Below are 26401 nucleotides of genomic sequence, written 5' to 3'. Positions count from 1 at the left end.
GTGGATGAGAAACTTTTTTGAAATTAAGTGAATGATGAAAATATTGGCAAACATGACATGTTAGCTTTCAATTTAGTGGCAAACATGATGAATTCTTTAATTATTTTAATTACCAATTACTTCCTTGTCTCAGTGTATTTTTACCCACTAGAATCACAAGTGACATCATTCCTTATTTTTATCCTGCTTTGCTTTGATTTCTTACATAGCCTTGATGTAAATCATTTAAAAATCCCATTTAAACCATAGACCAGCAGAGCCTGGCAGCCTTTGGATTTAGTGCTGTTGAACCATACAAGAAAACTAATTTGTTCCTTTGGTTTTCATTTTGTGCATCCTTCCCATCTTATTCACTACTTTTATTAATTTCTAGAGCATGGTCTGTGAGTAGCTCCACAGAAGTTTGCAATTACGTGGAGCTGTCTTCCATGTTAACTCTTCAAATGGCTTCATTTATAGGCACAGCTGTCTCATCTCAACTTCATTGGGAGAGAGGCAGAACTAGCATCTCCTGTCTCACAGCCCATTTATTTTCAGACACGTGTTGCAGCATACATTAAGTTCAGTTTCTGTGGAGCTGTTATTGAGGTATAGAACCATGCACAGTTGGATGGCACCATTCCCTCCAAAAGGGACAAGAATGAATAATGCAGAAGAAATGAACAGACATAGGAAAAGGTAAATTTTCTAATCAGTGACATCCAGCGCATGCTGTGGAAAAGAAGAGGCTGTGTGAATTAGAGATGGATGGCACTTGCGTATTTATAAACAATTTCACACACATCATTGGATAGTCTATGCTATGACATAGATATTATAATAGTCCTCATTTTAGAGATGAGAAAATGGAAGCACAACAGGGTTGTGTAAATTGCTCAAAGTCACACAGTTGGCAAACTGCATAGCAGAAATTGGAAATCACTTTTATCTAACACCAAATCCCAGATTTCTTCCAAAACGATCGTATTTCTCCATATTCAGATGTGACTGTAGGGTTAGCAGAATCCTTAGGTAGAAGGGAAAGGGAGGCACATCCAAGACAATGCAGTTTTTCGAAGTCAACCTGCATAATCTGATTAAAACAAACCCCCCACCCCCCATCACATTATGCTCAAAGGCATTCTGTGGGTCTTACCTTCTTAATTTATTGCTAGTCGGTAACCACAGGAGATTCACTCTTTCAGATGCTGTTACCTTCTTTCTTTTGTCACACTCAGCTGACACTACCAAAGCAGTCAGCATTGGGGGGATCATTGGCTTTAGCCTTACTTGATCGAATTCCTTTGTACCTGAAGACTCTGAAGTTCATTAGTTTGTAGCAATTGCTTTTTACAGAGGCACTGTTGCACACAGTTGAAATTTTTTTACTTAGCACATAATAGCCTTTGCCTAAGTAAACTTTGAATAATCTCTAGTTCAAAGAATTCTACAGTTAGCCAGCCGGGCGAGGTGGCGGGCGCCTGTAGTCCCAGCTACTCCGGAGGCTGAGGCAGGAGAATGGCTGAACCCTGGGGGGCGGAGCCTGCAGTGAGCCGAGATCGCGCCACCGCACTCCAGCCTGGGCTACAGCGAGACTCTGTCTCAAAAAAAAAAAAAAAAAAAAAAAGAATTCTACAGTTACAATGCACACACACATAACCCTCCCTCGTAAAAAGGCTGGAATAGATTCATTATTATTTTTAGTGTGCGCAAACAACACTTAAGTGCCAAAATAGAAACATGTTCACCCAAAGGATGACATGCCCTGCATTCTTGTGTAAATCTCAAAGGATCTTGTTTACCTTCTTTTTTTGTGGTCTAGAAAGGTCCTTATATAAGTGAACTACAGACTTCTCTGTCCTCAGCTGAGAATCCTTTATTGAATGTTTGATTAAGCACCTTAAATACATTTTCCAGGCTCAAGAAACTGCTGAACACACCAGGTATAATGAGCTCAAGCATTGTGGGATCAAGATGAAACCTCAAACACATGGGAAATGCAACTAATGCTGATATCTGTGCAAAGGAAATTCCTCCTCCTCCTCCCCCTCCCCCACCCATCCTCCGCCCACCCCTCCTCCTCCTCCTTCTCCTCCCCCTTCTCCTCCGCCTCCCTTCCTCCCCCTCCCTTCCTATCCTCTTCCCCCTCCTCCTCCTCCTCCCACTTGTCCCCTTCTCCCCTTTCTCCTCCACCTCCCTTCCTCCTCCTCCCCCTATCCTCTTCCCCTCCCCTCCCCTCCTCCTCCTCCTCCTCCTCCCACTCCTTCTCCTCTTCCTCCCATTCCCCCTCCTCCTCCTCCTCCTCCTTCCCCTCACCTTTCCCCTCCCCCTCCTCTCCTCACACTACTCCCTATGGCCAGAGTGGAGGATGCATCTTGGGACCTCTCACTTCCAGCCTCTCTCCCCACCCACTTCTGCTCCTCACCCACCACTTCTTAACTCCTCCACAAGAAAGAAGTTGCTAGTTGTCAGAAATGGAGATGATCGTAGGCACATTATACTAAGTACCTTAAGGAGTATCCACGAGAGCTCTCTGCTTTTTCTCCCTACTTTTAAGCAGACCCAGGCAAATCTGACTTTCCAGAATTCATTCTCTCTCTTTCTGTCAATCTCTTTCCTTTCTTTCCTTCTGAGCACACAATAGAACACAGTAGTTCCCACATACGTTCAAGGGGTACGTTCCAAACCCCCATGCTTGAAACCACAGATAGTGCAAACCTTGTATACGTGATGCTTTTTCCTGTACGTATATATCTACAAAAACGTTTATTTTATAAATTAGGAACAATAAGAGTTTAACAACAATAATTAATAATCAATTATAACAATATACCAGCCTCACTACTGTTGGCTTTGGGACCATTAGGAAGTAAAATAAGGGTTCCTTGACCACAAGCACTGCAATATCCCAGCAGTTGATCTGGTAACCTAGAAGGCTACTAGGTGACTCACAGATGGGGAGCATGTTCAGCGTGGATCACCAGGAAAAAGGGGTGATGCCGGCCCCGGGCAAGGTGCAGTGAGATAGCACAAGACTTCATCACACTACTCAGAGTGGCACACAATTTAAAACTTAGGAATTGTTTATTTATGAAATTTTCCATTTAATATTTTTGGACATCAATTAACCATAGGTAACTGAAACTGTAGAAAGCAAAACTTCAGATTAGGAGCTACTACTGTAGTATTAGATCCAGAAGAAAAGAAGTCCTTTCTTTGACTTAGCTAAGGAGCCTGTATTGAGAGCAAGTAATAAATTGTCACTTTCTTCTCCTTTTCTTGCCACTAATCCTTGAGTTTGTTATTTCTTTAATACAACACCCATCAGGGAGAAATTCTAAGTGGCAAAGTTGTTTCAACTCATTCCTGAGACTTCAGTTAGTACCTTTAAAATATACACAAACCTTCCAATCTTCACTGTACTTACCATACTTGATTCTATTAAATCAATCAATCAATCACTGGGCCAACTGCTAATTGTAAAACCCCCAAATGGAGGAAAATGAATATATCATGGAAGTTCACTAAGAGATATTGAAGGCAAATTCACATGCATCCTGAGAATGGCCTTTCAATTTCAATATTTCCACACTCATTTTATTGAGTGGGTATTACCTATGTCATCACTTCTTCAATAATTTTATTAATTTTCATTCATATTTTTTATTTTTATTTTTTATTTTGGGGGTACATGTGATAATTTAATACATTCATATAATTTGTAAAAATCAAATAGTGTAATTGGGTTATCTATCATGTTAAGTATTTGTCTTTTCTTTATGCTAGAAACATTCATTCTCTTCTAGTTATTCTGAAACCTACATAAGATTATTGTAATCTGTAGTCACCCTACTGATCTATCAAATGCTAGATCTTATGTTTTAATCAGACTGTATATTGGTACTCACTGGAAAAAAAACCTCTCTTCATCTCCCCATTTCCCCTACCCTTCCTTTCTGACCTTTGGTAACAATAAATGTCATATATGGCCTTTATTATTTTGAGGTATGTTCCTTCTATATCCAGTTTGTTAAGAGTTTTTATCATAAAGGAATTTTGAATTTTATTGAATGCATTTTCAGCATCAATTGAGATGATTATATGGTTTCATTCTTGATTCTGTGTGATGTATCGCATTTACTGATTTCCATATGTTGAACAATCCTTGCACCCTGAAATGAATTCCACCTGACCATGGTGAATAATCTTTTTAATATGCTGTTGAATTCAGTCTGCTGGTATTTTGTTGATAATGTTTGCATCTATGTTCATCAGTGCCACTGGCCGGCAGCTTCTTTTTTTGTTTTTCTTTGTCTGGTTTTGGTATGAGGGGAATGCTGACCTCATAGAATGAGTTTGGAAGTATTTCTTCCTCTTCCATTTTTTTTGAAGAATTTGAGCAGAATTGGTATTAGTCTTTCTTTAAATATTTTGTAAATTTTAGGAGTGAAGCCCTCAGGTCCTGGACTTTTCCTTGAGGGGAGACTTTTTATTACAGCTTCAATCTTGTTACTCATTATTGGTTTAAGTTTCTATTTCTTCATGGTTCAATCTTGGTAAGAGGTATGTGTACAGAAATTTATTTATTTCCTCTAGGTTTTACAATTTATTGGTGTATAGTTGTTCATAATATTCCTCTAATGATTCTTTGTGTTTATATCATCTCATTTATAATGTCTCCTTTAACATTTCTGATTTGAATTCTTTGAGAGTTCTCTCTTTTTTTCCTTAGTCTAGCTAAAGGTATGTCAATTTTGTTTATATTTCCAAAGAATCAACTTTTCATTTCACTGATCTTCTTTATTTTTTTCTCAGTTTTATTTATTTATGTTCTAATCTTTATCAGTTCTTTCCTCCTACTAATTTGGGGTTTGGTTTATTCTTACTTTTCTAGTTCCTTGACATGAATTATTGGCTTGTTTATTTGAAGTCTTTCTACTTTTTTGATATCGGTGTTTATTGCTATAAGCTCTCCTTATAGTACTGCTTTTGTCATATCTCATAGGTTTTGGTATGTTGTATTTTCATTTTTGTTTGTTTCAAGAAATTTTTTAAATTTTCTTCTTAATTTATTGGCTTGGTCATTCACAAGCATGTTGTTTAATTTCCATATGTCTGTATGTTTTCTGAGGTTCTTCTTGTTATTAATTTCTTGATTAACTCAATTGTGGATAGATAAGACACTTGATAAGATTTCTGCCTTTTTAAATTTATTGGGACTTGTTTTGTGGCCTAAGATATGGTATATTCTGGTGAATGTTTCATGTGCTGATGAAAACAATGTGTATTCTGCAACAGATGAGTGAAATGTTTTATAAATGTCAGGCCTCTTTGGTCTAGTGTGTAATTTAACTCCATATGTTCTTGTTGATTTTCTGTGTAGATAATTCTGTCCATTACTGAGAGTGGAGTGTTCAAATTTTCTGCTATTATTGTATTGTAATCTATCACTCCCTTTAGATTTATTAACATTTGCTTTACATACTTAGGAACTCCAATATTGGGTACATAGATATTTATAATTGTTATATCCTTTTGCTTAATTGACACCTTTATCATTATATAGTGACCTTCTTTGTCTCTTTTTACAGCCTTTAATTGTGGTCTATTTTATCCAATATAAGTATAGCTACTCGCTTTTTTGGTTTCCAGTTAGATGAAATATCTTTTTCTATCCCTTTACTTTCTTTTCTTTTTTTTTTTTTTTTTTTTGAGACGGAGTCTTGCTCTGTCGCCCAGGCTGGAGTGCAGTGGCACAGTCTCGGCTCACTGCAAGCTCCAACTCCCAGGTTCACGCCATTCTCCTGCCTCAGCCTCTCCGAGTAGCTGGGACTACAGGCGCCCGCCACCACGCCCGGCTAATTTTTTGTATTTTTAGTAGAGACGGGGTTTCACTGTGGTCTCGATCTCCTGACCTCGTGATCCGCCCGCCTCGGCCTCCCAAAGTGCAGGATTACAAGCGTGAGCCACCGTGCCCGGCCATCCCTTTACTTTCAATCTATGTGTGTCTTCATAGGTGTGGTGAGTTTCTTGTAGGCAACATATACGTGGGCCTTGTTTCCTTATTATTCAGCCACTCTATGCCTTTTAATTTGGGAATTGAGTCCATTTATACTCAGTGTTATTTTTTGTAAACAAAGACTTACTATTGCCATTTCTTGCCTTTTTTCTGTTTGTTTTGAGATTTCTCTCTCTCTTGCCATGTTTCTTAATGTCTTCCTTTGTGGTTAAGTGATTTCCTTTTCCTCTGGTAGTATGCTTTATTTTGTTGCCTTTTTTTTTTCAGTAAATCTACTATAGGTTTCTGCATTATGGTTACCATGAGGCTTGCCAATAACATCTTATGGATATAACAAGTTATTTTTAAAAGATGATAACTTAAATCATAAAGAAAAGAATAGAAAAAAAGAAAAATGAAAAAAAATTGTGCATTTTTTAAACTCAATCCTCCCATATTTTTAGTTTAGTTGGCTTGATTTACCTGCCTTTATGTTACCTGCCTTTTAACAGGTTGCCATAGCTATTATTGTTTTTGACAGATTTGTCTTTTGGGCTTCATACTAAAGTTATGAGTGAATTGCACACCACAATTACAATATTTGATTATCCTGGGTTTGTCTGTGGACTAGTTTAACCAGTGGGTTTTATACTTCTTAAAAAGTTTTCTTCTGCACATTAGTGTATTTTTCTTTCAGACTGAAGAACACCTTTTACCATTTCTTGTAAGACGGGTATGCTGGTGACGCATTTTCTCACCTTTTGTTTGTCTGGGAAAGACTTTATCTCTCCTTTATATTTGAAGGATAGTTTTGTGGATACAGTATTCTTGGGTGACAGGATGTTTTTCTTTCAGCACTTTGAAAATGTTGTTCTATTAACGTTCTTCACAGAACTAGAAAAAATTATTTTAAAATTCATATGGAACCAAAAAAATAGCCTGAATAGCAAAGGCAATCCTAAGCAAGAAGAACAAAGCTAAAGGCATCACATTACCCAATTCAAACTATACCACAGGGCTACAATAACCAAAAAAAGAATGGTACTGGTACAAAAACAGACACATGGATGAATGAAACATAATAGAGAGCCCAGAAATAGGGATACATACCTATGGCCATCTGATCTTTGACAAAGCTGACAAAAACAAGGCAATGGGGAAAAGACTCCTTATTCAATAAATAATTCTGGGATAACTGGCTAGCCATAAACAGAAGATTGAAACCAGACCCCTTCCTTATACCATATACAAAAATCAACTAAAGATAAATTAAAGACTTAAGTTAAAACCCAAAACTATATGAACCCTTGAAGACAACCAAGGCAATACCATTCTGGACATATGAATGAGCAAAGATTTTATGACAAAGGTGCCAAAAGCAATTGCAACAAAAGCAAAAATTGGCAAATGGGACCTAATTAAACTTAAGAGTTTCTGCACAGCAAAAGAAACTATCAACAGAGTAAACATACAACCTACAGAATGGGAGAAAAATTTTGCAAACTATACATTTGACAAAGGTCTAGTATCCAGCGTCTATAAGAAACTTAAACATTTACAAGAGAAAAACAACCCTATTAAAAAGCAGGCAAAGGACAGTAACAGACAGTTTTCAATAGAAGACATATATGGAACCAACAAGCATATGAAAAAAATCTCAATATCCGTGATCATTAAAGAAATGTAAATCAAAACCACAATTAGATATCATCTCATACCAGTCAGAATGGCTATTATTAAAAAGTCAAAAAATTATAGATGCTATCAAGGATGTGGACAAAAAGGAACACTTATACACTATTGGGAGTGTAAATTAGTTCAACTATTGTGGAAAGCAGTATGGTGATTCCTCAAAGAGCTAAAAGCAGAACCACCATTGGACCCAGCAATTCCATTACTGGGTTTATACCCAGGGGCATATACATCATTCCACCATAAAGACACATGCATGTGAATGTTCATTGCAGCACTATTCACAATAGCAAAGATGTGGAATCAACCTAAATGCCCAACCACAACAGTTTGGATAAAGAAAATGTGGTACATATATACCATGGAATACTATGCAGCCATAAAAAAGAATGAGTTAATGTCTTTTGTGGGAACACTGATGGAGCTGGAGGCTATTATCCTAGGCAAACTAATGCAGAAACAAGAAACCAAATACTCCATGTTCTCACTTACAAGTGGGAGCTAAATGATGAGAACTCATGAACACAAAGAAAGGAATAACAGACACTGGGGTCTACTTGAGGATGGAGGGTGGGAGGAGGGAGAGGAGCAGAAAAGAAGACTACTGGGCACTGGGCTTAGTACCCAGGTGATGAAATAATCTGCACAACAAACCCTTGTGACATGAGTTTACCTATGTAACAAACCTTCAGATGTACCCCAAAACCTAAAATGAAAGTTATTTTGAAAATATTGTTCCACTCCCTCACAGCATGTATGATTTTCTTTGAGAGGTTTGTTAGGCAAATTGGAGCTCCTTTATACGTTGTTTGCTTCTTTTCTCTTGCTGCTTTCAGGATTCTCTCTGTCCTTGACATTTGAAAGTTTGATCATAATATGACTTTTGGTAGTCTTATTTAGGTCAGACACCTATTTGGTGTTCTCTGACCTTCCTGTACTTAGATGTTTACTTCTTTATTTAGTTTTGGAAGGTTTTCTGTTATTGTGTATTTAAATAAGGTTTCCACTGCTTGCTCTTGCTCAACTCCCTCTTGAACACAAATAATTCTTAGGTTTAGTCTTTTAATTTTCTATTTCTTGTTGGTGATTATTTCTTTATATCTTTTTCCTTTTTTCTCCTCTATTTTCAAATAGGCTACCTTTGAACTCACTGATTCTTTCCTCTGCTTAAGCCATTCTGCTGCTTCTAACGAACTTTTGATTCAGCAAATGTATTTCTCAGTTCCAAGATTTCTGTCTGTTTCTTTTTATTAGTTCAATCTCTTTATTAATTCTTTTGGGTAAATTTCTGAATTGTTTTTCTGTGTTATCCTGGAGATTACTGAGTTTCCTTAAAACTGCTATTTTGAATTCTTGGTCAGAGTGATCACATATCAGCATCTAGTTTGAGTCAGTTGCTGGATCCTGGCTTTGTTCCTTTGGAGAAATTATGGTTCCCTATTTGCTATTGTTTCTTGTGGATAGATGTCTATGTCTTTGCATTGAAGGATTTATTATTTATTCTAGTCTTTTTGTCTAAGTTGTTTGGGTTTTACTGGATATGTTTGCTTAGAGATGCTTTGTAATTTCTCTGTTGATTTTCTTTTTCCTCTACTTGGTCACTGCTTCTTTTCAGTACTAGATGGTGTCTTACACCCAAGTCTCCCTTGATTCTAGGAAACAATCAGAGTGCTGCCCATCTCAAATGAGAGAGGTCACAAAGGAGATACTTAATAGGATTAAAAGTGTGCCTGTGCCTAAAGGTTCATGCCCAGTGACCTGTGGAACAAACCTTTCACAGTTTGATGCTGCTGAACAGCCACTCTGATTTGCCATCTCTTTGACCAAGTTACAGAGCAGAGCTTCCTGGGCTAAGAATAGTAGTCCAGTGCGGGGATGGGGGAGGGATAGCATTAGGAGATATACCTAATGTAAATGACGAGTTAATGGGTGCAGCACACCAACATGGCACATGTATACATATGTAACAAACATGCACCTTGTGCACATGTACCCTAGAACTTAAAGTATAATAATAAAAAGAAAAGAATAGCAGTCCAGCCTCTCCTCTTTGTCTCTGACTGTCTTCGAGGATATTTCTCCCTTCAGGTACTCCCAATGCTTCCTGTGGGTTGAGGCAGGGACAGTTACCCTGCCAAAGAACCCAAGATTATGGAGAAGCTTGTCATCACCTTGATCTCACTTCTTCCAGTATAGAAACTGTGAGCTGGGAAAATTTTCCACATGCTTGGTGTTGGGCAGATGGGAAGATGGATGTCATGAATATGAAGGTCCAATTCTCTTACTGTTTTCTTAGAGTTTTTTCACTTCTCTGTGGCCCCAGGAACATCTCAGCCTCATATTTGAGTTCCGAGATATTGCTGGTGATAATCTTCGTACTGCATATTTGTTTTTGGTATTCTATGGGGAAAAGTAAGGCCAGTTTGCTTCTATGTTGCCTTTTTGGAACCAGAAGTCTCCTCCAAAGATTTTTTCATCAAAATTAGCTCATATGATGGTTCTGCTGTGTCTTAACCTGTGATCCCTATAAAAAGATCCTGGGACAAAGTCTTAGGTGGAGCACTTTATTTGGGAAGTGACGATCCTAGAGAGCAGGAATGAAAGAAAGTAGAACAAGGTACGAGACAAATTCAATATGAGAATGATTTTTCAAATTGGTGATTGGTTTTTGATCTCCTGGACTCTTTGAAGGACTCTCACGGAATATATCTCAAAACTATCTGCCTGGGGAAAGAAAGAAGAAGCCATTTATCAATTGATTTTTATCCTTCACAGGGCATTATCTCCCCCAGTGTTCAGATTGCACACTCATGAGGTGAGCAAGCTTCCAAGAACATCCAATGCTGATGCTCCAGAAAAGACTTTAACAAAAGTCAGAGGTTCATGGTAAGGTACCAGGTGAAAACTCCATCAGATGGTATCTGTACAGAACTAGTCAAATCCTGCATAGACCTGGTTGTCACAGAAGTATATGGAATAAAAGATGGTACTGTGTCCAATACAGTCCTCCTCTAGTATTACACAGTCTGTGGCATGCCTTCTCTCTCTCTTTTTTATATCTTAGCATTTAATATCTGCAAAAAATGAATTATTTGATAAATACCCTAAAACATGTTAATCATATTTAGATTTAAAAATGTGGCATCAATGTGAAATAGTTCATTCAGCCCTCTTTATCAGGAGACAAACAGTGATGCCTGCCCAAGACTGCAGAGAGCAGAGACACAGCTGCACTCTCTCAGCATGCTCTGCAACCTTCAGGAAGAAAGATTCCAATCACAGCATATTATTTAAAAAGTATTCTAACATAATAATTAGACATATCACATGCAAGCTTTTTCCCCCTTTAAACTATTCTCTAAATTTGGCCGAACAAAGTATTTGATACAAAAATCCTGGCAAAGAGCAGGGGTCCCTGCAGGACTGTGTGGCAAACCCTCTGACATTCTTTTGCCTTGGCAGATAAGTCAAAACAAGGATAATCTAAAAAGAGGCCATTCCCTCCCCCAATTAGCAATTCAAGGGTTAGAACTGAAATAGAGCAAAGGAAACAGACACATACATACTCAAACACGCCCTACCCTGGCAACTCTCATAGCTGATAATGGCTGGATTTCATTACAAGCAATGATTTAATGATAACTTTGCTGTTTTTTAAAAAATCAAGTAGAATACTTAAGCGCGGATATTTCCCTTCAATGTAAGACAAAAAGCAGCAGTCCAGCATGGCTTCTCTTAAGTCCCAAGTGTTACAGAGGCCTCTTCAATCTCCAACCAACCCCGGTGTCTACAAGGGCATAGTATAAAGGATTGATGGACCAGTCCCTGCTGCTGTCATCAACCTGAGGCCATAACTAATATCCACCATCAATCTTCTTCATCATCTATTTTCAGTTCGCCTTGATCAGTATTTTGGCAGCTCGAGGCTTTTCTGGTTGGATAACCTAGACCTTCATCCTTGAGAAATCTTAGTTTTTATTTGTCTCGTCTTGGTTGGGCCAAGGTTGCTCAATTTCTCATTTATAGTTGTCAATGAACATGGAAGCATCCAAAGATAACCCAGTGAATTTCCAAATTCCGGAGCTACTCCTGCCAGATACCATGATGCAACATCAGTCCTCATGCAATAATCAGGCTCAATTTTCCTACCAATATAGAACACCCCCTTTTTTGCCTGCTGATCCTCTGATTTGGGGATTCAAGAGTGACCAGGGGTAGAGTAGCTTCATTCACTGGAACTCTTACTGTGTCCTCCCATAGGTGTGTTATACCCATGAGAACCAGACATTTTATTCTGGAAGATCCTAAGGCTGTGAAGATGAATATTCTCCCAAAGTGTATTGCTGGAAGTGACAGTGAAAAAGGCCAATCCCACTTCCATCCCTTGGTTCCCAGACTCCAGTTTTCTAGCCATGAGCAAAACAAAAGCAGCATATATTGGCCATTTTTCTCTGAAATCAGAACCTAAGACAAAAGCTCATATTCCATGCCCAAAGTATTTTCATCAACACAAACTGAAACTGTACCCGTTAAACCATAACTCTCATTACCCCTCTCCGAAGCCCTTGGTAGACTATTCTACTTTCTAGCTCTATGAATTTGACTTCTAGGTTCTTCATAGAAGTATAATCATACATTTTTTTCTGACTTCTATTCAACATAATATTAGAAGTTCTAAAAAAGGAAATAAAATTGGAAATGAAGAATTAAATTTATCTCCGTTCACAGATGATAGGATTATATATTTAGAAAACCCTGAAAAATCCACACAAAAAACTGTTGAGTGGTGATAATTACATAATAATGTGAGTGTACTTAATGCCACTGAATTGTACACTTAAAAATGGTTAGAATAGTAGATTTTACATGATGTCTATTTTACGACTACTTAAAAAGAAAACCAAACTGGTTTTGATTTTTCTTAAGAATTGAGAAAAATGCCAGCCCAATAGTCATAAGCTGATGTCAGAGGTTGTATGTAAAGAGCACACGTGGCCTAGCAGCTCTGTTTGAGGATGTAACGCCTGATAAACTCATGGCTACATGAGTGCAGGCAACGGAAGGAAAGTTTTAACTCCAGGAGTCAGGAAATCCATCATGAAGGTATCATATGCTCAAGACTTTGAGGACAGAAGGGATTTCCACAGTGGAAGGAGGTTACTCCAGGCTTTCCAACTGCAGATGCAAAGACATTGTCTCTTCCGCCTTGAGAATATTGAAATCTTGAGAGTATTGAAATCTTTCTTTGATTATCTTTTGGACCTACTCTGAATAGCTGCTAAGGTAATTTTCATTCTTTTTTTTTTTTTTTTTTTGAGACGGAGTCTCGCTCTGTCGCTCAGGCTGGAGTGCAGTCACTGCAACCTACACCTCCCGGGTTCACGCCATTCTCCTGCCTCAGCCTCCTGAGTAGCTGGGACTACAGGTGCCCACCACCACGCCAGGCTGATTTTTTGTATTTTTTAGTAGAGATGGGGTTTCACCATGTTAGCCAGGATGGTCTCGATCTCTTGACCTCGTGATCCCTCTGCCTTGGCCTCCCAAAGGGCTGGGATTACAGGCGTAAGCCATCGCGCCTGGCCGGTAACTTTCATTCTTATAATTGCTGACTAATTGAGAAGAAGAGGTGCCCAACTACAGAGAAGAAAGGAAGAAAGAGATGTCCAGTGAAATCCAGGGTCCCCCCACTCCCATTCAAGGCCATCTGAAAGTATCTCCCCCTGCTTTTCACGTTCATCGAATATGTTTAAGAAACCTGGAACTTCCAAGTCCATCAGCCTATTGAAACAAAACAGCTATATCTATACAATTGAGATCCTTTTAAGATTTTCAATCCTTAGAATTAAAGATATTTGTTACAAAATATAGTTGTATTAAATCATATATGTCAAAATATTACAAACGTGTATTTCATATTAGATAACTGTTAGTCAACAACACAAAATTTCCTATCATTTTTCCTAGTGCTCCATTTTTTCAGACCTTTTCTTAATCTATGTTTCTTGTCTGAGACCAAATACAAATGAATCAAAAGCCATTTCAGTGTTACATATCGGGTTTCCATGCATCCCTGTAGCATCTTTATCAGTAGCCTTGCACAGAATACACATTTTTGTGCCTCCTTCTTATAAGCAACTTCATTTTTTCATAGAACAGAAATAAAGAATTCATATAACCCCATCAGGTTCCTTACATGGACCCAAGTTAAAACGCATCGTCTCAGTGTCAGTCTCTTGGCTGTCTGCAGGGTAATATGGTGAGTTGCTGCCTGTGCTGTAATTTTGTCGGCTCTTTAGTAAATTACAGTCAAGGATAAAGAGGACAGAGCTGCCTACTGACAAACAATATTCTTTATTCTCCTTTTCCTACAATGTACTGAATAACACCATAGAGCGTAAGTCATCATATACCCTATATAACAAATGTGTAATTACAACACATGAAGCCCAAAAAATGAGCTTCAAAGAATATTTTTTTAACAGGAAGTGGAAAGATGTTTCAGAACAGTGAGCACAGGTTTTAGACTCTGAAATCTTTTAGCAGCATGATGCTTTTGAACATCTGATCTAGGTTTTGATTCTGCTAGCTACATTTATATTTTAGCTTTCGGTCTTGCATTAAAACACCAGTTGCAAATAACGTTAGAAAACTTGGGAATAGAGGAAGGAATATTTCTATTTATTTTTTAAATTCTGCATATATAAAGAACGTTGCTTGTGGCATCACTGACTCTTTGCAACAACCATATAAAGTCGTCATTATTAGCCTCATGTTACAGCAGAAGATGCGAGTTGCTGCCAAACTTGCTTACTATCAACCTCTGAAAAGATGAAACAGAGAGTCATACAAGATCTGTTTAAATCCAACAGCCTTTGACACTTTAAACTTCAGAACACATTGGATTTACAGGTATACAATTGCCTTAGAGTTTGTAATTTCATGAAAGCAAAAATTCAACGTTTCCTTAAGAACAAATTTAGCATGTATGCCTTGAAACTGGCTTATTAAATAATATGAAAATGTTCGTTGTGGCTATTTGACCTCCTAATGCTTAGTTTTATTTAGCAAACATCAAAACAAAATAAATATTAATCCAAAGCAAATATATTTTAATTGGATTATTAATAGTTCACTAACATCATACTGTAGTTATTTTCCTTTTCTATAAATGTTTTATATTCCAGTCTATTTAAAACTTTAGGAACCAAATCCTTTAAAGGATGTAAGTCACACATATTTTCAAACCAACAAAATAGTAAAATTCAAGGAACATTAGATAGAATAGAGAAGATGAAATAAAGAAGCAACTAAGAGATTTACAAGAATGGAGTTCTTCTGCCACCTTGTGGTTATTCTGTGTTATAACCAGAGCTACATTAAAATATTCAGGGAATTCTTCAGCCAGAGTCTCTTTAACCAGGTGTGGCGCGTGGCTGAGCTCTGGCTAATGGAAGCTGGCCTTGGTCTTTATTGAATGTGGTTATCGTGTTTCCCTTTTTTTCTTCCTGAATATCATAGCTAATTTTGGTATTAGCGACGACCTCTTTCTTGAAACTTTCTCTTCTATTGGGTTTAGATTTTTCTCTCCTTGTTTTTCTCCTATGAAACAAATAAGCATCATTAGATTTCATCAAAGATCATCACTTCATCGCATCAAAGATTTCACTTCACTCTAGCCAAGCTGGCCTCCCTGATTCTCCTGCAACACCTCACACATGGTCCCCTTAGGGTCTTCGACAACTTAACGTCCCTGGCTGCAGCACTTTCCTCTGATACCCATATGGCACCTACTCCACCCCTTTCAAGTCTTTGTTCAAATATTTGTTTCTCAATGACCACCATATTTAGAAATGCAACTTCTGCTAATTGCTAAATGCTTCTTCTTATTATTTTTATCTTACTTTATTTTTTACAGCAGTTATAACATTCTAACATACTACATAATTTTAATACTTATTATGTTTATTGTCTTTTTTACCATAGAATATAAAATCCATGAGGGCAAGGGAGTTTGTTTATTTCACTGCTGTGTGCTCTGAAACAAACAAACAAAAAAACCTGCCTGGCACGTTGTAGGCGCTCAAAAAATACTTGTCCAATTACCGAATGAAAGAATTATGACTCCTTAAGGCTGCTGGCTAAAGTAACCTACAGGACAGTGTTTAGCCTCACAAGTATTCAGACACACAAATTAACACAAAGTATCATTTTTTTCTACAATATTAATTAGTCAATTTATATGACCTTTAAATATAATTTCTAAAGCAAGTGAGAATTCAGTGGATTACATACCCACATGTTTTTGATAAATTAGTAGTTATTTTTAAGTCAGTTTGCATAGTCATTAAAATTTCTTAACCTTTGACCCAGTAATCCCAATTTAGGACATGTATTGCAATGAAAAAAATCCAAAACAAAAAACATATAGGTTCCATGTGGCCATTTACTGCAGTATTATTAATAATGATAATAAACTGAAAGAAACTACATGTTTAATAATAAAAATAATAAATTAGGTTAACTCTATGCAGTGAACTATTTTGCAACCATTATAATCATAAAGACTGTACTAGAACCTGAAAAATTGTTTATGGAACATGCTATATTACAGTGAAACTTTAAACTGTGTAATGACACAGTTTTTACATATATATAGGAAAAGATTATAAGGAATGTGCAAAACTTAGAATTCTTATACATGGGCAATAAATTAAATCTTATTGTTGCCTTCATTTCCCAAATGTTCCAATTTATCACCAGAGTTTTTGTAACTCTTTAGTATTTGAAAGGAAAAATAATTGTCTTATTCTCAAGTGCTTAACCTTCACCTGAAGTGAATTTGTTCTAAGCTCCAAAAAGCGATTATTACTTGCTTTTATTGTATTCATCAAGAACAATTTACATCTCTGTGGAATAGCTTTAGTTAGAGTCATTAGTTAGATTTAGTTAAAGTCTTTAGTTAGATTTACTTACATGAAATGAGACATTTATCCAATAAATTCAGGCTCAATTTAACATTAATTCAAGAATTAACGTGCTCTTCATTTTTAAATGTGTCTGTTATAGCTAACTACCTGCATGGGTTTAGCTTATAATTGGTTTTGTGGATATGACTAGGTCCATCATCCTGTCACATTTGAATAAATAGGACTGCCTATAACCATCTCTCTTTTGCACACATCTGTGCCCATCAGTTCATAGCACGTTCCCCAAAAACTAATGGGAAACAGCCAGGAGAACAGGGGATTAGACAAAGGAACTCAAGGCTTGAAGTGACCTCCTCAAAAACTGGCTTCCCCCGCCCTTGATAGCTGAACTGACCTTCAGCCCTAACCAGATCTTGTTTCCTATCACCTTGCTTCATCTCTCCTTCCCTATGAGCTCTCACTCAGGCCAGCCTTTAGCTTCTGTCTGATGTGGCCTGACTTACTGTTGAGACAGGTTTTTTTCCCAGGTGCCTTGCTTAGCGAAGATTTTGGTTGTGTGGATTTTGCTGTGTTTCGATTTTGGCTATGGCCTAGTCCTACTGTTGTAGGATTTTCTCCTTAGTTCACCTAAAAGCCGGGTCCTTGTCACACAGCCATGAAATATTAGGCTCACAGACACTTTAAAGGGTGAGAAAAATGGAATTTATGGGGCAAAAGGGAAAAAATAGGAAACAGGGACTCTCGGCAGAGTGAGAGTCCTGCTATACATGCTTCCCTCCTCACAGATTGAATCCCAGGTTCCACCCGGGAAGAGGAGGGGTCAGCCTTCTCCCCACTGCAAACGGTGCAAACTTCTGTGGCTCCCCAGTGCACACTCCTCCCGGTGTGCAGGCCGCCTGAAGTTTCTCTGCGGACCCCTTTCCACTTGGCTGTCTCACTACCCTTACTGATCACTATGAGAGGTAGCGCCCTCCCTTGCATTGTCTCCTGTGTGCGTAACTCTCTGCCACCTGCCACTCCCAAAAAACACTGACAGTGTAGGGATTAACTTTTTGGGTCATACTATTAACTCCTCAGTGTGAAAAGAAGTCAGACCAACCATTCATTGATTCTCTTCCTTGTAAAGCTAAATATTCACGTGATAAAAACAAACAAAAACAAAAGACAACCTAAACTCTCTCTAATGGGTCCTCTAAAGACCCTCCCTAATGGGAACATTTCACTCCTCAACCCCACTGTCAGGCTTGCCGCATGACTTACTTTGGATTAAAAAAGGTGAGCAAACTTTATATTCTACATCCAACAGAAGCTTTCAGAGCCAACACATCACCCTTCCATTGCTTTGTATTCCCTCTGCCAATGACTAACAATATCCTAGATAAGGGCTGCTTCTTTCACTTAAGTCCAGAAATGAATCAGAGCAAGTGTCCTGCAATGAAATTTAAAAAGAAAAAAAAAACAGAAAACCAAAACCAAAACCAAACCAAACAAACAAAAAAACTGTGTTATTATAGATTACTAAAATTTTTGGAGTCATGTGTTACCACACATAACTCAGCCAACACTGCCTAATAAATCATGTTTCTCCCTAACAACACTTAAGGAGACAGCATGATATAGTGGGCTCACTGGCTACCTGTGTGACCTTGAACAAGTTACCTAATCTCACTGCACCATCTGTAGCATTGAGATAATACCTACTTCGTGAGGCTGTTGTAATAAATAAATGAGTATATAATAAATGCTTAATAAATGTTAGCTGCTGCATATTACAGTTATTCTACAACAGCATTGATTTTATCCTAATCCTTTGTATTCAGTATCCAGCAGAGTGTCCAAATCCTATGGTACTCCATCTAGGTAAATTTTCTAAATGTCTTTAATTGACCATTTCCTTTTTGTTTAGTCCCCTCATATGGCCCCTTTCATTGACTTCCTTTTGCCATCATTTTTTTCTCTTTTCCCTTTAAACTAGCAAAGACTTTATAACATATATTTAAACAGGATCCAAATACCTTTGATATGGTTTGGCTGTGTCCCCATCCAAATCTTATCTTGAATTGTAGCTTCCATAATCCCCACGTCAAGGGAGGGACCCAGTGGGAGGTAATTTAATCATGGGCATGGGTTTTTCCCGTGCTGTTCTCCTGATAGTGAATACATCTCACGAGATCCGATGGTTTTATAAACGGCAGTTCCCCTGCACACGCTCTCTTGCCTGCCACCATGTAAGATGTGCCTTTGCTCCTCCTTCGCTTTCCGCCATGATCGTGAGGCATTACAGTTCTACAGCCATGTGGAACTGTGAGTCCATTAAACCTCTTTTTTTAAGAAAATTACCCAGTCTCAGGTATTTCTTCATAGCAGTATGAAAATGGACTAATACAACCTTCAGAATATTCAGCTCATCTTCACTTAATTCTCTGAATTTTGTACTTTCATATATTTCAATCTGTTCTTTGCCTTAAACCAAACTCCAGATAAATAATTTTATGTACCAAAACTTCTGCTCAAAGAACATTCTAGGACATAGTATGTTCAATTTGTAAATACTTAGAAATACCTTAAATGGTCACAAGTTATGGTGGCAGAGTCTCAAGGAAAACCCTTTTTAGAAACCATTCTTTTCTACTTTCATGTTCTTAAGGGTGGGGAAAAACGTTCTTTTCTGTTTTCTCTACATGAGACAATTATACAAAAAGACAACCTTTGTTTCTTAGAAATCCAATAACTTTTGTGTCTTTGGTTTCTTTATAGTCTTCTATTTTTCCCACACAAAGCATCTTTAATCATCTGTGACACTGATTTTTATGGCAACCCATTTTCCTGGATTCTATAAACAGAGACACAGGCTTTAAATTACCAAAATCCCACTGTTCAAAAACACCTCATTTTTCAAGGCAAGAGAATAAAATAAAAAGTTCTTTCTCAAAGTCAAAACAATTCTTTTCTGCTCAGCTTTCTAGATGCCTAAGGGCTTTTTTGGTTGTTATTATTCCCTGACTTTCGAGCTATCCACCTGACCTTCAGCTTCTCTGTCAATCCAATTGGTTCATTATTTTCTTGCCAAAATCATCTTCTTAAAATTGAAATTTGATCATTTTACTTTCTGGGAAAAAAACCTCCATATGCTCTCCAATAGCAATAGAACAAAGGCCAAATTACTTTGCATAATCCTAATCACTATCCATTTCTTTCCTAATGCCCCTTCTTCACCACATTCCTGTGATGTCACCTACTTCCCCTTCTCTGGCCTTATCCCATAGCTCCTTTCCAGTCTCCTCCTCTTCATTCTAGACCTATGAATGTAGACATGTTCCACGAGTACATTTTCAACCTTCTGCTTTTCTCTCTGTATATCCTCTTCCCAGAGAGCTCAAATGTTCCCAAGTTGTCCCTGATAATACCTCCAAACACCACCTTGAGCAGTGCTACCCAACAGAAATACGTCAGCTGCAAACAAAAACTACACATTTTTAAGTTTTCCAGTAGCCACATTTAAAATGGAGAAGCTGATGAACTTATTTTAATCATATATTTTATTTAACTGAATATATTCAAAATATTATGATTTCAACATGTAGCTAATATTCTTAAATTGACATATTTTACATTTTTTAACTGTCTTGGAAATGGATGTACATTACACTTACGGTATATCCCAGTTAGGATTAGCCACATTTTGTCAGCCACAGTCTTCAATGGCCACATGTGCCCAGTGGCTACCTTATTCAACAGTGCAGATCTAATGCACTAAACACTTTCTCAAAGTGTGCCTTTGGTAACCCACTCAACATCTACCCAAGAATGCCCTCCCAGCACTTCAACCTCCAGGTCTAAAACAAAATACATATCCCTCCTACATTTCCTATTGCCTCACAAAAGCACCAGCTCCCCTTCCTGACTTCCTTGTAGCTACCAATAGGCCCAAAAATATACCGATATTTGGGTTCTATAACTATTCAAATATTGAGGAAGCAGAAGGAATCTTTCAGGTCGTCCTATCCAACCTCTAGGATTTTCCTCTACAGAGTGGTTTCTAACATTTGGCTAAAGCTTCTATGAGCCTCCTGATATTGTAGGCAAAATGTGCCTACCTGGATTTTTCTGGCAAAAAAAGTATCTTTAGCTTTAAACAAGAGTTTAAACACCATGACCCAGGCTCAGCTCTGCCTCTTCTCTCTTCTGTAATGGCCACACCCAATTTATTACCAAATCCTGATCATTCAACTTTCCAGATCTCTCTAATGCAAACCTACTTCTCCCTTCCCACTGCCACTGACTCAAGATTATGTGCATATTTCTTGGAGTGCTTTAGCTACGAGAGCAAGAGACTCTGCCAGGGATCAACGGGGCCAGTCTGCTATTAGCAAAAGAGTAGCTATAGCTTGATCACACATGAATACCCATAATAGATTCAGCTAGGCCGAAAAGATTAGAAAACAGAATCAAAACCAGGGCAGTGGGAAGATGAACTCTGACTAGTGCTGCAGCCAGACTGTACCAAGGGATGTCTCAGCCATTGAAGAGGTCATGTCTGACACACCACTGGGGTCCTTGGTTTGTAGATATCAGTGCTCTGAGAAGAGGATGGCTGAGTTGTTTTGTTTTGTTTTGTTGTTTTAAGGAACCCTCAGTATTTCCCTGTTCAGGTACCTGGGGCAAACTTGGTCTTCCTCTCCTGTGCTTGTACCCATGCCAAACAGATTGGTTCTCATTTGCACAAGATATTTTCTGGTATCCTCAGGTTACCAGAATTGGGGAGGCATTTTAGGGGAACATTCTCTGTGTCTGAGTAGAGATTGCTTCCCTCCAGAGTCTGACGATTCCTCCAAGTCTCTACCTTTTCCACATCTGATAACAGATTTCTGGAAGTTGGACTTTGGAATACAGCCTCGACAAATGATATAGTATCAATTCTCCACTCTTTCACTGGATTTTACTCCCCATTGCATTCTGCAACTTCTGCTAAATTAAACATCCTCTTTTAAACATATAATAGCACTCCTCTTCTTTATATTCTTTTTTTATATATACTTTAATTTCTGGGATACATGTGCAGAATGTGCAGGTTTGTTACATTGGTATACACGTTCCATGGTGGCTTGCTGCACCCATCAACCCGTCATCTACATTAGGTATTTCTCCTAATGCTCTCCCCTCCCCTAGTCCCCCAGCCCCCGACAGGTCCCGGTGTGTGATGTTCCCCTCCCTGTGTCCATGTGTTCTCATTGTTCAACTCCCACTTATGAGTGAGAACATGCAGTGTTTGGTTTTCTATTCCTGAATTAGTTTGCTGAGAATGATGATTTCCAGCTTCACCCATGTCCCTGCAAAGGACATGAACTCATCCTTTTTTATGGCTGCATAGTATTCCATGGTGTATATATGCCATGTTTCCTTTATCCAGTCTGTCACCGATAGGCATTTTTGTTGGTTCCAAGACTTTGCCATTGTAAATAGTACTGCAATAAACATACATGTGCCTGTGTCTTTATAGTAGAATGATTTATAATCCTTTGGGTATATACCTAGTAATGGGATCACCAGGTCAAATGGTATTTCTGGTTCTAGATCCTTGAGGAATCACCACACTGTTTTCCACAATGGTTGAACTAAGTTACACTCCTACCAACAGAGTGAAAGCCTTCCTATTTCTCCACATCCTCTCTAATATCTGTTGTTCCCTGACTTTTTAATGATCACCGTTCTAACTGGCGTGAGATGGTATCACATTGTGGATTTGATTTGCCTTTCTCTAATGACCAGTGATGATGAGGTTTTTTTCATATGTTTATTGGCTACATAAATGTCTTCTTTTGAGGTGTCTGTTCATACCCCTTGCCCACTTTCTGATGGGGTTGTTTGATTTTTTCTTGTAAATTTGCTTAAGTTACATGTAGATTCTGGATATTGGCCCTTTGTCAGATGGATGGATTACAAAACTTCTCTCCCATTCTGTAGGTTGTCTGTTCACTCTAATGATAGCTTCTTTTGCTGTGAAGAATCTCTTTAGTTTAATTAGATCCCATTTGTCAATTTTGGCTTTTGTTGCCATTGCTTTTGGTGTTTTAGTCACGAAGTATTTGCCCATGCCTATGTCCTATATGGTATTGCCTAGGTTTTCTTCTAGGGGTTTTATGGTTTTAGGTCTTACATTCAAGTCTTTAATCCATCTTGAGTTAATTTTTTGTATAAGGTGTAAGGAAGGGGTCCAGTTGCAGTTTTCTGAATATGGCTAGCCAATTTTCCCAACACCATTTATTAAATAGGGAATTCTTTCCCCATTGCTTGTTTTTCTCAGATTTTTCAAAGATCAGATGGTTGTAGATGTGTGGCATTATTTCTGAGGCCTCTGTTCTGTTTCACTGGTCAATGTATCTGTTTTGGTACCAGCGCCATGCTGTTTTGGTTACCGTAGCCTTGTAGTATCGTTGAAGTCAGGTAGCATGATGCCTCCAGCTTTGCTCTTTTTGCTTAGGTTTGTCATGGCTATATGGGCTCTTTTTTGGTTCCATATGAAATTTAAAGTAGTTTTTTCCAATTCTTTGAAGAAAGTCAATGGTAGTTGATGGATAGCATTGAATCTATAAATTACTTTGGGCAGTATGACCATTTTCACGATATTGATTCTTCCTATCCATGTGCATGGAGTGTTTTTCCATTTGTTTGTGTCCTCTTATTTCCTTGAGCAATGATTTGCGGTTCCCCTTGAAGAGGTCCTTCACTTCCCTTGTAAGTTGTATTCCTAGGTATTTTATTCTCTTTGTAGCAGTTGTGAATGAGAGTTCACTTATGATTTTGCTCTCTGTTTGTCTGTTACTGGTGTATAAGAATGCTTGTGATTTTTGCACATTGATTTTGTATCCTGAGAATTTGCTGAAGTTGCTTATCAGCTTAAAGAGATTTGGGGCTGAAACAATGGGGTTTTCTAAATAGACAATCATGTCATCTGCAAACAGAGACAACTTGACTTCCTCTCTTCCTATTTGAATACCTTTATTTCTTTCTCTTGCCTCTTTGCCCTGACCAGAACTTCCAATACTATGTTGAATAGGAGTGGTGAGAGAGGGCATCCTCGTTTTGTGCTGGTTTTCAAAGGGAATGCTTCCAGTTTTTGCCCATTCAGTATGATATTGGCTGTGGTTTGTCATAAATAGCTCTTATTATTCTGAGGTATGTTCCATCAATACCTAGTTTATTACAGCTTTTAGCATGAAAGGGTGTTGCATTTTATCGAAGGCCTTTTCTGCATCTATTGAGATAATCATGTGGTTTTTGTCATTGGTTCTGTTTGTGATGGATTGCATTTATTGATTTGCATATGTTGAACCAGTCTTGCATCCCAGGGATGAAGCCAACTTGACCATGGTGGATAAGATTTTTGATGTGCTGCTGGATTCATTTTGCCAGTATTTTATTGAGGATTTTTGCATTGATGTTCATCAGGGATATTGGCCTGAAATTTTCTTGTTTTTGTTGTGTCTCTGCCAGGTTTTGGTATCAGGATGATGCTGGCCTCATAAAATGAGTTGGGGAGGAGTTGCTCTTTTTCTATTGTGTGGAATAGTTTTAGAAGGAATGGTACCAGCTCCTCTTTGTACCTCTGGTAGAATTTGGCTGTGAATCTGTCTGGTCCTGGGCCTTTTTTGGTTGGTAGGCTATTAATTACTGCCTCAATTTCAGAACTTGTTATTGGTCTATTCAGGGATTTGACTTCTTCCTGGTTTAGTCTTGGGAGCGTGTATGTGTCCAGGAATTTATCCATTTCTTCTAGATTTTCTAGTTTATTTGCATAGAGGTGTTTATAGTATTCTCTGATGGTAGTTTGTATTTCTGTGGGATCAGTGGTGCTATCCCCTTATTCATTTTTTATTGTGTCTATTTGATTTTTCTCTCTTTTCTTCTTTATTAATCTGGCTAGCATTTTATCTATTTTGTTAATCTTTTCAAAAAAAACAGCTCCTGGATTCATGGATTTTTTTGAAGGGTTTTTCGTGTCTCTATCTCCTTCAGATAAAATTCAACAACCCTCATGCTAAAAACTCTCAATAAATTAGGTGTTGATGGGATGTATCTCAAAATAATAAGAGCTATCTATAACAAACCACAGCCAATATCATACTGAATGGGCAAAAACTGGAAGCATTCCCTTTGAAAACTGGCACAAGACAGGGATGCCCTCTCTCACCACTCCTATTCAACATAGTGCTGGAAGTTCTGGCCAGGGCAATCAGGCAGGAGAAGGAAATAAAGGGTATTCAATTAGGAAAAGAGGAAGTCAAATTGTCCCTGTTTGCAGATGACATGATTGTATATCTAGAAAACCCCATCATCTCAGCCCAAAATATCCTTAAGCTGATAAGCAACTTTAGCAGAGTCTCAGGATACAAAATCAATGGACAAAAATCACAAGCATTCTTATACACCAGTAACAGACAAACAGAGAGCCAAATCATGAGTGAACTCCCATTCACAATTGCTTCAAAGAGAATAAAATACCTAGGAATCCAACTTACAAGGGATGTGAAGGACCTCTTCAAGGAGAACTACAAACTACTGCTCAATGAAATCAAAGAGGATACAAACAAATGGAAGAACATTCCATGCTCATGGGTTGGAAGAATCAATATCATGAAAATGGCCATACTGCCCAATGTAATTTATAGATTCAATGCCATCCCCATCAAGCTACCAATGACTTTCTTCACAGAATTGGAAAAAGCTACTTTAAAGTTCATATGGAACCAAAAAAGAGCCCACGTTGCCAAGTCAATCCTAAGCCAAAAGAACAAAGCTGGAGGCATCACGCTACCTGACTTCAAACTATACTAGAAGGCTACAGTAACCAAAACAGCATGGTACTGGTACCAAAACAGAGATATAGGCCAATGGAACAGAACAGAGCCCTCAGAAATAATGCCACATTATCTACAACTATCTGATCTTTGACAAACCTGACAAAAACAAGAAATGGGTAAAGAATTCCCTATTTAATAAATGGTGCTGGGAAAACTGGCTAGCCATATGTAAAATCCACCCATTGACTTTCACACTTTTGTTTGTCTATAAATCCCACTTGTCTGTGGTGTTTTCAGAACTGAGCCCAGTTCTATATTGAGGTCTCTTTCCTCCTATTGCAATAATTCCTTAATATAATCTGCTTTCTTATGCTCTAACTTCTGTCCAGTTCTGATTGTCTTTGACATTGTCAACAAACCACTTCCCAGCACCTCCTGTTCAATCGATAAGGATTCACGGAGATTGTAAATGTCCTTGGGAAATGAATGGGAGGTTGCTGGTTTCTACACAAAATCCCTTGTGAATTAGGAAAGGCATTTTGTTTAAAAATTATATTCTATAATTTGGAAAGGATGCATTTATTTATTTATTTATTTATTTAATTTATTTTTTGAGATGGAGTTTTGGTGTGTCGCCCAGGCTGGAGTGCAACAGCGTGATCTCGGCTCACTGCAACCTCCACCTCCCAAGTTCAAGCTATTCTGATTCAGCCTCCTGAGTAGCTGGGACTACAGGTGCATGCCACCACTCCCGGCTAGTTTTTGTATTTTTAGTAGAGATGGGGTTTCACCATGTTGGCCAGGCTAGTCTAGAACTCCTGACCTCAAATGATCCACCCACCTTGGCCTCCCAAAGGGCTAGGATTACAGGTGTGAGCCACCATGCACAGCCTGGAATGCACTTATTTTAAAACAAATTTATTCAAAAGAAATACACTTATTTGAATCTGGGCTAAATATGATAGATGAAATGGTAATTTAGAATGTCCAAGCTCTTCTCAATA

At 38.1% G+C, this 26401-nt stretch overlaps 1 protein-coding gene across 13 annotated transcripts in view; it reads right to left on the bottom strand.

The window, feature by feature from the left end:
- Positions 1-26401, bottom strand: part of LOC129482867 (uncharacterized) — a 153289-nt gene that overhangs the window by 36899 nt on the left and 89989 nt on the right. For 10 of the 13 annotated variants that reach the window (XR_010120798.1, XR_008657840.2, XR_008657841.2 and 7 more), the window contains one exon: positions 14005-15268. The exons of 1 other annotated variant lie outside the window; for it this stretch is intronic. Coding sequence is in view for 7 of the 12 variants with exons in the window: in XM_063639377.1 (XP_063495447.1) it covers positions 15082-15268 (187 nt within the window). In the remaining 5 variants the exon portion in view is untranslated. Of the gene's footprint in view, positions 1-14004; positions 15269-17856; positions 18026-26401 lie in introns of those variants that run through there. 2 more of the 13 variants (XR_008657838.2, XR_008657836.2) reach the window with 1 other exon arrangement.

The sequence above is a fragment of the Symphalangus syndactylus genome, chromosome 5, assembly GCF_028878055.3.
Source record: "Symphalangus syndactylus isolate Jambi chromosome 5, NHGRI_mSymSyn1-v2.1_pri, whole genome shotgun sequence".
NCBI lineage: Eukaryota > Metazoa > Chordata > Mammalia > Primates > Hylobatidae > Symphalangus > Symphalangus syndactylus.
The sequence above is the reverse complement of the archived record's forward strand: the minus strand, read 5'-3'. Positions and strand labels throughout refer to the sequence as shown.